Below are 15334 nucleotides of genomic sequence, written 5' to 3'. Positions count from 1 at the left end.
TAATTAGAGACCAAAAGTCTCTATCAGAGGTTAGATAACAGACTAGACTGGAAAAGCCATGGTTGGCAAGAAAAATGGACAAAGGAACATATCTTGGAGCAAGTGACAAACACGCCTGTGGGTTTCACGGGTGAAGTGTGCCTTGCCCACTTCACTCACTGCTACTGCCCCTGTGGCCCCTGAGACAGGGAATCTGTGACCCTGGTTGAGAAGAACCTTCTTGTTTTGCAGTTGGGGGAACTGAGGTTCAGGGAGTAATACAGCTTCATGACAGTTAGAGCCCCTGGCTCCAGTGAGACAGACCCAGTGAGTCAGACGGATTCTGGAACTTACCTCTGCTGGCTGGCTGGCCGTCACCATGACTGAGGCTGAGGGCATCCCTCCTCAGGCCCCTCCTCCCGCTGGCAGGCTGCTCCCTGTTGGGGGGCTGGTTAAAGATGTCAAAGTCATCACCGTGGACTGTGGGGGTTGTTCTCTGAGCTCTCTCAGCGGCGATGACATTCCAGCTGTTCACCCGCCCTTGCTCACGTCGGGGGCCTTTATCCCTGGCCTCGGACCCTCCAGGCCCCTTGCCAATGACATCGTCTGATGGAAGCTCTTCTCTCCAGTCCAGTGGCTTCTCTGGACTCAGCCAGAGGGGTTTCAACTTCGGGCCTCCCGGCTTCCTGCCTTTCCCCACGGGAGAAGGTTGTAACCAGGATGGGGTTTTCCCTGGTGGCTCAGAGACTTTTCTGCCCGTAAGGTTTTCCAGCTGTTGGAGCAGTGAGAGCTCCTGGTCAGGAGGAGGAGGGCACTCCACAGGGGAGGAGTGGGGAGGACCACTGGGCTCGCCACCCGTCGAGGATGGGGCAGCTAAAATGCTGAGCTCCTCCTCTAACTGGGACAAACTGTCTTTCACGCCTTTGGGAGAATTCATCCTTCCAACAAATGAATTTCCTTGTGAAGAAACCTTCACATCCTCTCCTGCTCCAGCTGGCTGCGAGTGACTGGCGTGGAGCTCCTCATGCCCCTCGGTTCCAGGCGTCTTGCGGACACCTCCGCTTTCTTTGGAGAGGGCAGCATCGCTCTTTTCCATCCTCTCATCCTGCAGCCCCACCAGGATGCTCTGCGGGGCCTCGCCACCTCCTTTGTCTAACTTGCCGTCAAAGATGAGTTTTTTGTTGACATAAAGCTTCACGTTCTTAGCCCCGATGTCAAAGTCCTAAAAACACAAAATTTCACAAAATGAAGGTGCGCCACATTGTACTGATGTATCAAGTTTTCAAAGCAGCCGATGAGGGACTTCCCTGGTGATGCACTGTTTAAGAAGCTGCCTGCCAATGCCAGGGTCATGGGTTTGATCCCCGATCTGGGAAGATTCCACATATGGTGGGGCAACTAAGCCCATGTGGACAAGGACTGAAGCCTGCCTGCCTAGAGCCTGTGCTCTGCATCAAGGGAAGCCACTGCAGTGAGAAGCCCACGCACAGCTAGAGTCACCCCCTCTTGCCGCAACTAGAGAAAGTCCACTGTGCATCAGTGAAAACCCAGTGCAGCCAAAACAAAAAAAAAAGTAGCAGATGAAAAAGAGGAATGTGGGATGCTAAAAACGTGAGCTTTCTGAGACCACAGCACTAGGGCTGTTAAATCAGGCCCTGTCTCATTTTGGCGCAAAGGGTTCCATACGCTATAAATCAAAGGCCTTTCACAAAGAGGAGCCTCCGTCGCCATCTTTGTCATCATTACCTCCTTCTGGGACACGGGTAATAGCCTGCTAATTGGTCTGCCTGCTTCCTGTCTCTTGCTCCTTCATCCTCAGCTTCACATTGCCACCAGAGTTAATTTCCTACAAGAGCTGGATCTGGCCCCATCACGTCCCTTTGTGAAATCCTTCATGTGTTTTCGCCACATATAGTTCCTTAAAGCATGGGTCCTGGGCCTCCTGCACCAGAAAAGCTGGGCAGGCACATAAAATGCAGACATCCTAGGTCCCAGGGGATCCATATTTTGGGGGCTCTGAAAGCAGAGCCTGAGACAAGGATTTGAGTGCAGGTAGCTTATGGGCAGCTGCTCCTTTGAGGGAGAGTCAGGTAGGGCAGGTGAGAATGCAAAAAGGTTTTCAGGCTGGTCACTGCTGTGGGCAACGGGGGCTCCCTCCAGCTAGGACACTGTGAGCGACCTGCAGAAAGAATCTCAGGAATGTCCCTCCAAAGGTGGGGGGTTGGACATTTATCCACTGACCCCCTTCCCTGTGGTTGACGGCTGCCCCAGGGGGCACTGATGCCCTGCCACGTCCACAGGTTGAGCCCTCTGGTGGCTTTGGGGAAAGGACCCAAGCAGCAAGGCTGAGAGCCTGGAGGCACTGGGGGTGGTGCTCAGTTGGCATGCCCAGTAACTGGCTCAACTCACTGCAGCCACAATCAGAGGGGAGCCCAGAGGATGCAGTGTGGGCACTTCACTTGTGACGGATAATCCAGATGGTTTCTTTGCACACAGAAGCTGAAGGATGCCAGGCATGTGAGAGGAACTCTGAACCCCTGGTAAAGAACCCAGCTGCAGTGAGGGAGACCTGGGTTTGATCCTGGGTTGGGAAGATCCTCTGGAGAACGGAAAGGCTACCTACTCCAGCATTCTGGCCTGGAGAATTCCATGGACTGTATAGTCCATAGGGTCGCAAAGAGTCGGACACAACTGAGCGACTTTCACTTTCACTTTCAGCATGACAAAAAATGACCTTCATAAGAGGGTCCCTGCCTGGTCTTCTCTCTTCCCCTCCCCTAGCACGTGTGCCCCACATCAGGCCACAGTGCTTCACACTTAAAATCAAATCACACCTTCTACTACTGCCCTATTTGGTCATTCTTTTTTTACACAAAAACAGTTTTAATAAACAGCTCTCTTGAGGAATGTAATACCTACCTCATACAGTAAACTGGACATATTTAAAGTGTACAACTTAATGGATAAAGAAGATGTGCTAGAAGTATATATATAATGGAATATTAGTCATAAAAAAGAATGAAGTAATGCCATTTGCAGCAACATGGATGGACCCAGAGAATATTATACAAAGTGAAGTGAGACAGAGAAAGACAAATATCATATGACATCATCCACATGTGGAATCTACAAAAAAGACACACATGAACTTATTTTCAAAACAGAAACAGACCCAGAGACTTAGAAAACAAACTTACATTTACCAAATGGGAAAAGAGCGATGGAAGGATAAATTCGGAGCTTGAGATTAGCAGATACACACAACTATCTATGAAATAGATAACCAACAAGGATCTACTTAAAGCACAGAGGACTACATTCAATATTTTGTAATAACCTGTAAGTGAAAAGAATCTGAAAAAGGATATAAACATATATAATCTTTTATGTATATATATATATATATATATATATATATATTTGAACCACTGTGCTTTACACCTGAAACTAAAACAACACTGTAAATCAACAATACTTCATTTAAAAATAAATAGTAAAGCACAACTTAGACAGCAAGGAGATCAAACCAGTCAATCCTAAAGGAAACCAACCCTGAATATTCATTGGAAGGACTGATGCTGAAGCTGAAGCTTCAATACTTTGGCCACCTCATGCAAAGAGCTGACCCATTGGAAAAGACCTGGATGCCAGGAAAGACTAAAGGCAGGAGGAGAAGGGGGCAACAGAGGATGAGATAGTTGGATGGCTTCATCGACTCAGTGGGCATAAGTCTGAGGAAGATCCGGGAGATACTGAAGGACAGGGAAGCCTGTAGTGCTGCAGTCCATGGGGTCATAAAGAGATGGACACAACCGAGCAACTGAACAACAAATACAACTTGTTAAGTTTTAACACATATACACCCATGATCGTTACCCAGAGGCTTCCTCATACCCCTTCAAATTCCCTTCCACCCCGCCCCTAGGCAACCACTCACCAGCCTTCTGTCACTATAGATTAGTTTGCATTTTCTAGAATTTTTATACAAAAGGAGTCACACACCATGACCTCCATGGGGCCTGGGGGTCTGGTTTCTTTCCCCCAGCATAATATCTCCGAGTTTCATCCATGTTGCTGATGTGAAGAGTTTTATGCCTTCTTATTGCTGAGGAGCAGTCTATCCTGGGGTGCCCCACAGTCTGTCTATCCATCCACCTTCACAGCAAACTCTGGGAGGCTGCACCTCCCTCCAGCTGGCCTTTGCCTCCTCTCCTCTACATGAACCCACCCTGCCAAGCATGCCAGTAACTGGGATGATAACCATCATCCTTGTTCTCTGGATGATTCTGATTGGTTCTTGTCCTGGTCCATCACTCACAGGGCCCTCCTCTCACTCTCAAGGGTGCCCTGGTTTGGACAACCAGTTTTAGGGTCCAGCAGGTGACTAGACACACTGGGAAGTTCTCAGTCCTTAGGTGGGTTATACCCCTGCTTCCTGTTCTCACAGCAGCCCAGGCTCCCTGCTGCTCCTTGACTGACTGGGTGGGTCCTGGGCCTCCTGATTTTCCTGTGTTCTCTCACTAGGTGGTCCCACTCAGGCCCAAGGCCCTAAATTTCATCCTTGCACTGGTGACTCCCAACTATTTATTTTACTGGAGTATAGTTGATTTACAATGTTGTATTAGTTTCAGGTATACAGCAAAGTGATTCAGTTATATATATATATATATTTTTGCCAGATTCTTTTGCATTATGTTTTATTGCAAAATATTAAATATAGTTCTCTGTGCTATACAGTGGGCCCTGTTGTTTGTCTGTTTTATATATAGTAGTTTGTACCTGTTAATCCTAAACTCCTAATTCATCCTTTCCGACTCCCTTTCCCCTTTGGTAACCACAAGCTTGTTTTCTATGCTCATGAGTCTGTTTCTGTTTGGTGAATAAATGCATTTGGATCACTTTTTAGATTCCACGTAAGTGATACCATATGATGTTTGTCTTTCTCTTGACTTTACTTTGGCCTTCCCCAGTGGCTCAGCAATAAGGAATCCACCTGCACTGCAGGAGACATGGAGACATGGGTTCGATCCCTGAGTTGGGAAGATCCCTTGGAGGAGGAAATGGCAATCCACTCCAATATTCTTGCCCAGAAAATCCCATGGACAGAGGAGCCTGGGGGCTATAGCCCATGGGATTGCAAAAGAGTCAGTCATGACAGAGTGAGTGAATCACAACAAAGGTTTCACTTCACTTAGTATGAAAATCTCCAAGTCCATCCATATGGCTGCAACTGGCATTAGTTCATTCTTTTTATGGCTGAGCAGTATTCCCTTGTGAGTGTGGTGGTTTAGTTACTAAGCCATGTCAGACTCCTGTGACCACATGGACTGTAGCCTGACAGGCTCCTCTGTTCATGGAATTCTTCAGGCAAGAACACTGGAGTGGGTTGCCATTTCCTTCTCCAATGCATGAAAGTGAAAAGTGAAAGCAAAGCTGCTCAGTCGTGCCGACTCTTAGCGACCCCATGGACTGAAGCCCACCAGGCTCCTCGGTCCATGGGGTTTTCCAGGCAAGAGTACTGGAGTGGGGCTCCATTGCTTTCTCCTATATATGACATATATATATATATATTTTTTTTTTTTTCCTTAATCCAGTCCTCTGTCAAAGGACATTTAGGTTGCTTCTATGTCTTGGCTAATGTAAACAGTGCTGTGTGGACACTGGACTCCTGACTGTTCTAATCTCCAATTCAGGCCTCTCCATCCGGGCCCAGTGACCACATGACTATTCCTCCTGCATATCTAACAAGGATCTGAACCTTAATGAGCCCCGAACAGAATGATCAATTCACTTTTCCCAAACCTCATCTTCATCCATCTTGAAAATGGTTCCTTCATTCAACCAGCTGCCCCAAACCTAGGAGTCCTTGAGCCCTCTTGCTCTTTCACACACATGCCCAGTTCATCAGAAGCTCCCATGGTTCCACCTCCCAAACCTCTCCCTAATCTGACCTCTTCTTCCCAGATGGCCCCTGCCTCCTAGCCCAGGCCACCACCATCTCTCCCAGAGACAACAACGGTAGCCTCCTAATTGGTCTCCGTGTTTCCACTCTGCACTGTCACGCACCCGCCCCCAACACACCCCAGCACACACATTTCATTTTCGGCAGCCAGTCCTCCTTAAAAAGCAGCTTAAATCACTAGGGGATTTCCGAGTGGTCCAGTGGTTAGGACTCTGCACGTCCACTGCAGGGGCCCCGGGTTCAATTCCTGGTCAGGGATCTAGGACACCACACACTGTGTGGTGTGTCTGGAAAACAGAACAAAACACCCACGACAAAAACAAATCAGATCATGCTTAAAACCACCCCACAATTTCCTATCACTCTGAGAATACATGCCAGCTCCCTTCAGGAGCCAACATAGCCTGTGTGATCTGGTCCCAGGATGACCTCTCTCCCCTTCCGTTCCCCCTCCCAGCACACCACTCCACTTGCGGCTCCGTGATTCTGTGGAGCTCAAGGCCACCTCGGGACCTGGGCAACTGCCTGGCACGTTCTGCCCCCAGAGACCTGCAAGCCTGGCTCCTCCTTGTCTTCAAAGAGATGGTGCTGCTCTCCCTAAGGCAGCCCCCGCCCTATCCAATCCCCTTTCTAGCCCATGGTCCTGTTCTATTTTCTTCCTGTCTCTGACATGGACTTGTTCATCAGCTTTCTAATTTATTTATTGGCTCCCCCACTCAAAGTTAGGGCTGCCCTGATGGCTCAAGTGGTAAAAAAAAAAAATCTGCCTGCAAGCCAGGAGACCTGGGTTTGATCCCTAGGTCAGGAAGATCCTTGCAGGAGGAAATGGCAACTCACTCTGGTATTCTTGCCTGGGAAACCCCATGGACAGAGGAGCCTGGTGGCAAACAGTCCATGCGGTTGCAAAGAGCTGGCCATGACTGAGCACGCCCACACACACACTCAAACTTAAGTTCCAGGGGCTTCCCTGGTGGCTCAGTGGTAAAGAATCCGCCTGCCAATGCAGGAGACATGGGTTCAATGCCTGACCCAGGAAGACCCCAGGTATCGTGAAGCATCTAAGCCCATATGCCACAACTACCGAATCTGTGCTTTAGAGCCTGACAGCTGCAACTACTGAAGCCCACGCACCGCAGAGCCCACGGGCCACAACGCCAGAATCCACCACCGCTAGATAGGAGCCCCTGCTTGCCACACTGGAGAAAAGCCCTCACCGCAATGAAGACCCGCCGCAGCCACAATTAAACAATAGACAAACAAGCTCGAGACAGCAGAGGTGCTACCGGTCTCATCCAAGGGCCCAGCAAGTACCTGGCACACAGTCTTTGCTCAGCCGTCATTTTGGAATTACCAACGAATCAACACAGCCACTTTTCTCCCCAGGTAGCGCTGCTCCCTAACAATCCTCAGAGAACAAGCCTGATCAGAAAAATGGTAGCCTGTGGGTTTCAACCCCAGACCGTGTTCTGTCTTGCTTTGGCTTCTGATCTACTCTTGGGATGTGAGAGCAGAGACTCCCAGAGGTGTCCATGTAGACTCATTTCCCCCCTTTTGCCTTCCTGAAAGCCAGGCAGGGAAGCTCTAACTTAAATTCCTAGCTCACTGAGCTATTGCTCTGAAGGCTTCCGGAGCAATCTGGGATGAGAACCGTCAAGCCCGTGTTAGACGACAGGAACCCGGCTTCAGTCGTCCAGTTGCGGGATGGCAGGCTGCTATTTGCAGCCTGTCAGAAAAGCTGATTCTCAGAGCACCCTTTTTCATGTTTATATGGATGTGTTCTCTGTTTAGCGGAGGTGCAGAGCAAGCGCGTGCTGTGAATTAATCAGGAAATAGCTACTGGAGAAGGACAGCCCGGGGAGCTTCCAGTTACTAGTTCCACAAAATTACCGCCGTGGAAACATCTGGAGAAGACACGCTGTCACTGAAAGAGGTGGGGGGAGGGGGGTGGGAAGCACGCTTTTCAGTCCCATAGTCACGAGGTGGGTATCCTGGATCCCATCGGGAGATGCCTGGTCTCCACAATGGGCTCTCTGACCATCCGCAAACCATCTAGAGCCCCTCCTGATCTCAGCTCTCTCCAAGAAGCCTGGCCGAGGGACTTCCTTGGTGGTCCAAGGGTTAGGAATCCACCTTGCAATGCAAGGGACGTGGGTTCAATCCCTGGTTGGGGAGCTAAGCTCTCGCATGTCAAAACTAAGCCTGTGTGTTGCAACTACTGAGCCTGATGGCCGCAACTAGGGAGCCTGTGGGCCACAACGAAAGATCCCACGTGAGGCAGTGAAGATCCCAGCATGTCACAGCTAAGACCCAAGGCAGCCAAATAAATACATAAAATAAAAAGAAGCCTGGCTGAGTGGGGATAGAGAGTGGGGAGCAGGCTGGAGAAGGGTGTGACCGCCAGTGCTCACAGGACTGGACAGATAGAAGAGAGACGAAGGTTAGGTTTGAAACCAGAGGGAGTGGTGGGGGTCCTGGGGAACTGAGAGGCTCATGCCCCCTGCCTGACGGTGTTTAAATCTGCCAAAGTTCCAACACTCTCCAGATCAAACAAGCCATTTGTCAGATTCTGTAGGTGAATCTGATCCAAGCAACACCAGGGTGGGATCCCGGGCGGGGAACAGCATCTGGGGGTGCCGAGTGTGAAACATGAAAGGCCACACGCATTGTCCCATGCTGTCCTTCAAACTACTCCCCAGGGTGGGCCTTAGGGCCCCTCTGACAGATGAAGAAACTGAGGCTCAGCCTTCCCTGAGGCCACACAGCTGGTGCACAGACAGCCACTCTTGCTGCGCCCGTCTCCTACTGCCAGCTCTCTCTGGGTCAAGCCGGACCCGGAGAAGGCCTTGGTCTCGGTTGTGCCTGCCTGGCCACTGGCAGAATCGCCTGCTTTGGGTGCACTCTGAGCTCCTACTTCTATTTTTCAAATTAGTCCTCATGGACCAAGAGTCTCACGCTCCCATCCCGACTCCTCCTCACTCCCCAGAGGCAATTGACATGGGTGCTGGCGGGGGGCGGGGCATGCCCACGCTCCTGTCCTTGCAGACTTTTCCTACGTATTTATGTACACATCGATGCAACCGTCACAGCTCAAGCATGTGGTCAGAAGCCATCTGAGATACACTGCTGTGTCGTGGCGAAGACGGGATTGAGATTTTGCAGGTCTGTACTCGTCGGCATCCCCTCAGTGAAGCTCTGGATGAAGGGTGCCTTTGGGAATAAATCCAGGGGAAAATCCTCTTGCTGCTAAAGAACGAGCCTGCTTCTTCCTTCCAACTAGAGGGCTCTAGTCCTATTTCCTCCTTTGCCTTGGCTTCCAAGAATTCCAGGTGAAATTCCATCCTGCTGATGACCTTACCCTCGAGAATCATTTGTGTGTGTGTGTGTGTGTGTATTTGTTCCCTTGGTACTCATATTTTCTTCCTCGTTTAACTAGAGTTATTGCTATGTCCTTTGTTGACGCTGCCTCAAGCCCCTTTTGCAATGCATTTTCAAAAGGACACTGAAACTCTGTGGCTGGCACGTGGTGGAGGGGAGCACCGTTCCTTGTTCAAAAAAGGGCTTTACCCTTTGTTCCAGCTGCCCAGAACCAATCACGTTGGGACTGTAATGCATTTGAACCCAACAATATTAATATCATTTTGATCTAAGTGATTGAATTGACTCAGTAAGGCCACGTTCCTCCTTGGCCCTGGGGTCGAATGACATGTCTCTTCCAATGAGCACACGAATTGCTCAGGGAAGATTGATGGCGGATCGGTTTCATCATGACAACAACCCTAGCAGAGGCGGGGGCTCTTGTGCTCATAAAACGCTTTGCCTAGACACTAATACCTGGCCCTGAGCACAGGCAGCAAAGCCTGAGGGAAATCATTTGGAGCAGAGCATTGGCTAGGCCCACCCGCCAGATGCCAGGGAGGGTCCACTGTGGGTCCCCAACCTCTGGGATCTAACGCCTGATGATCTGAGGTGGGGCTGATGTTAATAATAATAGAAATAAAGTGCACAATAAATGTAATGTGTTTGAATCATCCTGAAACCTAGCCCCACCCCCTGACCCCCCGTCTGTGGACAAGCTGTCTTTCAGGAAACTGGTCCCTGGCACCAAAAAGGTTGGAGACTGCAGCTTTAAGGCAAAGCCTTCATTGGTATGGGTGCATGACTGGAGTCAAACCAGCTGTGTGCCTCTGGACCTCACTGGGCACAACCCAGGCAGCCCCCCAGCCCAGCTGTTCTGTCTCCTGCTGAGTGCCCGCGCTGGCCCCAATGCACAAGGAGAAGACGAGCTTCCATCCTTCACTGCTGTCTTTGCCCAGGGTGCTGGGTCCCGAACAGGAGGGGCCAAAGGGCTGTGGGATGATTGGGAGGCTTTCTGGGGATGGGGGCCTTTGGGGAGTGAGCCGCTGCAGCCCAGAGAGCCATCATGCAGGCTTCAGGACCCGGCTCAGGAGCTGACCCTCTGGGAAGCCCCCGGCCTTTCCCATCTGCCCCACCTGCCTCTTCAGGTTGGGTCAAGGGTCCTCCTCTGGGCTCTCAGAGCTGAGTGTGCACCGGGACTCTCACGCCAAAGACCTTGTGGTCCCATGTGCAAACCTGTCCTCACCAGGATGGAGGCCTTCAAGGATGGGGAAACGGGCCTATTCCTATCTGTCTTAAGACCAGGCTCTGAGAACTGAAGTTGCCCCCTCCTGGAGCACTTGAACTAGAATGCTTTACTGGGGATGAGATCTCAATGACCTTTCGTCTGTCCCTTGGGAGGAAGACCAATGAAAACCCTTCTTTGTGACACAGTAACTTGATGAAGATGGTGGGGCTTGAGACACTTTACAAGCTACAGATAACCTACTACAAGCCAGGCTGGGAGCCAATGACTGACACCCACCCCACCTCCAAAGTCACAGAGGAGGAAGGACGGGGATGGGACGTGACAGACAGGGTCACTAACCGGAGCCCCTACGGCTGATCCTGGGCTTGTTCGGCCCATAGAGGAGTTAAATGTTCAGAACCAGCTGATGCTGTCCAAAAACTGAGAGTGTTCACATAACAGTGTGCCTTTCTGGCTTCTCTTAAAAATTTAGGCCATCTGGCAGGACGGAGCCAGGGCAGGGATAGCTGCCCTAGGCAGGTCCTGGCTCACTAGGGACCACAGTGCCCCTCTATTGAAAGGCAGGGCCAGGTGGTGCGTACCAGACTGCCTGGGAGTCATGTGACCACCAGCAAGCTGTTCTGTGCCTCAGTTTCCCCATATGTAGGATAGAGCTGACCACCATAGTACCCATCTCACTGCAGTTCGGAATAAACGAGCTGATATATGTAAAGTCGTTTCAATGCTGCCTGGCACATAATACATGCTCAAGAAGCTGCCATCATTGTCTTGTATCCAACCTGCTGCCTGCACGGCTATACCCACTGACACTGGCTGCTCAGGGCTAGGGAGGCCAGAGGCCCCCTGCTCCCCTAAGGCCGGGTGCAGTGACCCCCTGTTCCTGGCCCAGGTTGGCAGCAGGCGCAGGAGAACCCCATTCACTCTAGGATGGGGCCTAGAATTACTCTCGCTAACTTAGGTCAATACTCCTCGAGTTGGGATTAATAGATACATACTACTATATAAGGGCTTCCCTGATAGCTCAGTTGGTAAAGAATCCACCTGCAACGCAGGAGACCCTGGTTCCATTCCTGGGTTGGGAAGAATCTGCTGGAGAAGGGATAGGCTACCCGCTCCAGTATTCTTGGGCTTCCCTTGTGGCTCAGCTGGTAAAGAATCCACCTGCAAGGTGGGAGACTTGGGTTCAGTCCCTGGGTTGGGAAGATCCCCTGGAGAAAGGAGAGGCTACCCACTCCAGTATTCTGGCCTGGAGAATCCCATGGACTGTATAGTCCAGGGGGGTCCCAAAGAGTCAAGACACATCTTTCACTTTCACATAAAACAGATAACCAACAAGGACCTTCTGCTGGTTACGGGGAATGATACTCAATATTTTGCAATAACCTTTAAGGGGAAAGAATGTGAAAAGGAATCTATCTATTTATCTATCTATATGTGTGTGTGTGCTTATATGTATGTATGTAACCATATACATGTGCGTATATTCAGTCACTCAGTTGTGTTTGACTCTTTGCAAACCCAAGGACTCTAGCCCACCAGGCTCCTCTGTCCATGAAATTTTCCAGGCAAGAATCCTAGAGCGGGTTGCCATCTCCTACTCCAGGGAATCTTCTGGAGCCAGCAATCAAACCCGAGTCTCTGTGTCTTCTGAATTGGCAGGCAGATTCTTTACCACTAGTGGCACTCAGGAAGCCCACCTATATATACCCATACATAATACATACACACACACACACATATTAATATATAACTGAATCACTTTGTTGTATACTGAAATGAACACAATATTGTAAATCAACTACATTTTAATTAAGAAAAAAAAAAAAGATTCCCCTTGATCTGGGCTCAGGCCCCAGCTGGCAATTCTTGCAATTGTATCCAACCCAGCATGTACCACACGGGGGCCTTTCAGGATCCTAGCCTGCGTGACATACAAAAGATGAAGGCGGGGCTCCTCTCCTTGAGGAATTCACAAAAGCCTGAGTAATTAGGGGTCACAGACTCAGATGCTTACAGTACCACCAGCGTGGAGGGACGGGAACTGCGGAGCACCCGCCTGCAAGTCTAGAGGCTGCAGGAGTCACTGGGCTCCAGCCAGCGGACACTACAGAGGGAATACCACCAGATCAGAAGCCAACTTTCCAGTGTCGTCAAATGGTTCACAAGCTGTGCAACGTCGTGAGCGCCAAATGGAACACGCCTGCAGGATAGATTTGGCCAGGGGCACCTGTCTGTCAGAGACATGGGAGGCTCAGGAAACTGACGGATACCCTAGGGAAGCATGAAATCTGGTGCCCAGAAGGGGTGGCTGAGACCACGAGCAGGGGCCTGGGGCAGGCTGGGGGTGTGTGGGTGGCTGGTGGTTGAAGAGAGACTTGAGCAGAACTTTGAGGTTTCCGAAGGCAGGGTTTGTAATAAGACTGGCTACGCATTCCAGGTGCTGGGCAGGGCAGGAGCAAAGTCACAGAGGAGAGAAGAGTTCCCTGGGACCAGAGGGGATGGAGGTTCCGTAAGGATGGAAGCACCAGAGAGCCCATTTTGGGGTCTGAGAGTGGTGGAGACACATGTGCGCAGGGCGCACGGAAACATGTCAAGTGGGAGGGGTGGTGTGGCGTCAGGACCACGGTGCCACTGTGTAGGGGACACAAGTGAGATCGTGATGGCAACTGCCGCACCCTGACTCAGCTCCACCAGAGCTCCCAGGAGTGGATGTGACCTGATGTCACCAGATCTTCTAGATAAAGGTCCCTACTTTTCATGGAAACTCACCAATTTTTAAATGTTAGTAATTAAAAAAAAAAAAAAAAGCAGAGACATTACTTAACCAACAGAGGTCCGTCCAGTCAAAGCTATGGTTTTTCCAGTAGTCACCTAGGGATGTGAAAGTTGGACCGTAAAGAAGGCTGAGCACCAAAGAATTTATGCTTTTGAACTGTGGTGTTGGGGAAGACTCTTGAGAGTCCCTTGAACAGCAAGGAGATCAAATCAGTCAATCTTAAAGGAAATCAATCCTGAAGATCCATTGAAAGGACTGATGCTGAAGCTGAAGCTCCAATCCTTTGACCACCTGATGCAAAGAACTGACTCACTGGAAAAGACCCTGATAATGGGAAAGATTGAAAACAGGAGGAGAAGGGGATGACAGAGGATGAGACGGTTGGATGGCATCACCAACTCAATGGACATGAGTCTGAAGCAAGCGCTGGGAGTTGGTGACGGACAGAGAAGCTTAACATGCTGCAGTCCATGGGGCTGCACAGAGTCAGAGATGACTGAGCGACTGAACTGAACTGAATTGACTCAAAGAACTTTGGGGACTTCCTGGTGGTCCTGTGGGCTTCCCTGATAGCTCAGCTGGTAAAGAATCTGCCTGAGGGAGACCTGGGTTCAATCCCTGAGTTTGGAAGATCCCCTGGAGAAGGGATAGGCTACCCACTCCAGTATTCTTGGGCTTCCCTTGTGGCTCAGCTGGTAAAGAATCTGCCTGCGGGAGACCTGGGTTCAATCCCTGAGTTTGGAAGATCCCCTGGAGAAGGGAAAGGCTACCCACTCCAGTATTGTGGCCTGGAGAATTCCGTGGACTGTATAGTCCATGGGGTCACAAAGAATCGGATATGACTGAGGGACTTTCACTTTCACTGGTGGTCCTGTGGTTGAGAGTCTGCATTCCAACGCAGGCGATGTGGGTTCGATCCCTGGTTGGGGAACTAAGATCCCACATGCTGTAGGGCAACTAAGCCTGCACACTACAACTGGAGAGAAGCCCAAGTGCCTCAACTCAGACTCAATGCAGCCAAATAAATAAATAATTTAAAACACATACACATACACAAAACCCAAAGAATTCTGAAAACACAGTGTGAGCCAGCTGCAATCTGTGAGCTGCCTTCGGTCCACTGGGGCACAGCCTCTTCCCAAGATGTCCAGGGCAGCACATGCTGGCCGGGGACGGTGGTCACTCCCCTGAGGCATTCTGCAGCAGCTAGGCCCTTAGCTCATCTCCCACCACTGTCCTGGCCCCACTGAACTGTGGTTTGCAGGGGTCCCCCTGGGCCCACCTGCCTGGGCAAGAGCTCATGGGGGCAGACAGCATGTCTGATTGCTGGCCCCAGCACAAATGTCTGAGGCGATCGATATGGCTCTGCCAGTGAGACGGGGGAACGAGCAGATGAGTGAGCCGAGCGGGAGATGGAGACAGCAGGCAGCAGGGGAAGGAGGAGCTGGACTTGGAAGGAGGCAGGTTCGGGCAGTGGAAACAGTAAGACCTAAAGATGACTGACAGGGAGGGGCACAGGGGGAGCGGAGGATTCAAAGGTGGGAGTCAAGCGCTCCTGCAGACAGCCAAAGGAAGCAGAGCCTGGAGTGGGGCTGAGGGGTCTGGGATTGGGGTACCAAAGCTAGGGCTTCAGTACATGGCCGGGAAGAAATGCTGAAGAAAAGCATCTCGTGGCCAGGAGAGAAGCTTGGTTCAGAAATTAAGCCTTGGGGTAGGTTTAGATTTGGGAGCTGATGAATACGTTCACCAGCAGGTGACTTCCATGTTCTTAGAGGAAAAGAAGGGACCTAGTCTGGGTCTCATTTTCTACTTTCCCTGGTGATTTTTCCCTCCTTAGCCGGCACCTCAATTTTTCACTGGGAATCCACTCTTCCTTGACCTTACTTTATGTGGATAACGTAGGCCTCGCTCCAAGTCGCAACACAGGCCTGGCCAGTGGGTCCTAGACCTGGGGCTTTCTGCAAGCACTCCTGAAATCAAGAGGGATGTCAATGGGGACCACCACTTGGAACCT

The 15334-nt window shown here is 50.6% G+C and overlaps 1 protein-coding gene across 4 annotated transcripts in view; it reads right to left on the bottom strand.

The window, feature by feature from the left end:
- KATNIP (katanin interacting protein) overlaps positions 1–15334 on the bottom strand; it is a 233032-nt gene that overhangs the window by 47734 nt on the left and 169964 nt on the right. For all 4 annotated transcript variants that reach the window (XM_069570404.1, XM_069570402.1, XM_069570403.1 and 1 more), the window contains one exon: positions 334–1201. In XM_069570404.1, the coding sequence (XP_069426505.1) occupies positions 334–1201 (868 nt within the window). The remainder of the gene's footprint in view (positions 1–333; positions 1202–15334) is intronic.

Source organism: Ovis canadensis, chromosome 24, assembly GCF_042477335.2.
Source record: "Ovis canadensis isolate MfBH-ARS-UI-01 breed Bighorn chromosome 24, ARS-UI_OviCan_v2, whole genome shotgun sequence".
NCBI classification, from domain to species: domain Eukaryota; kingdom Metazoa; phylum Chordata; class Mammalia; order Artiodactyla; family Bovidae; genus Ovis; species Ovis canadensis.
The sequence above is the reverse complement of the archived record's forward strand: the minus strand, read 5'-3'. Positions and strand labels throughout refer to the sequence as shown.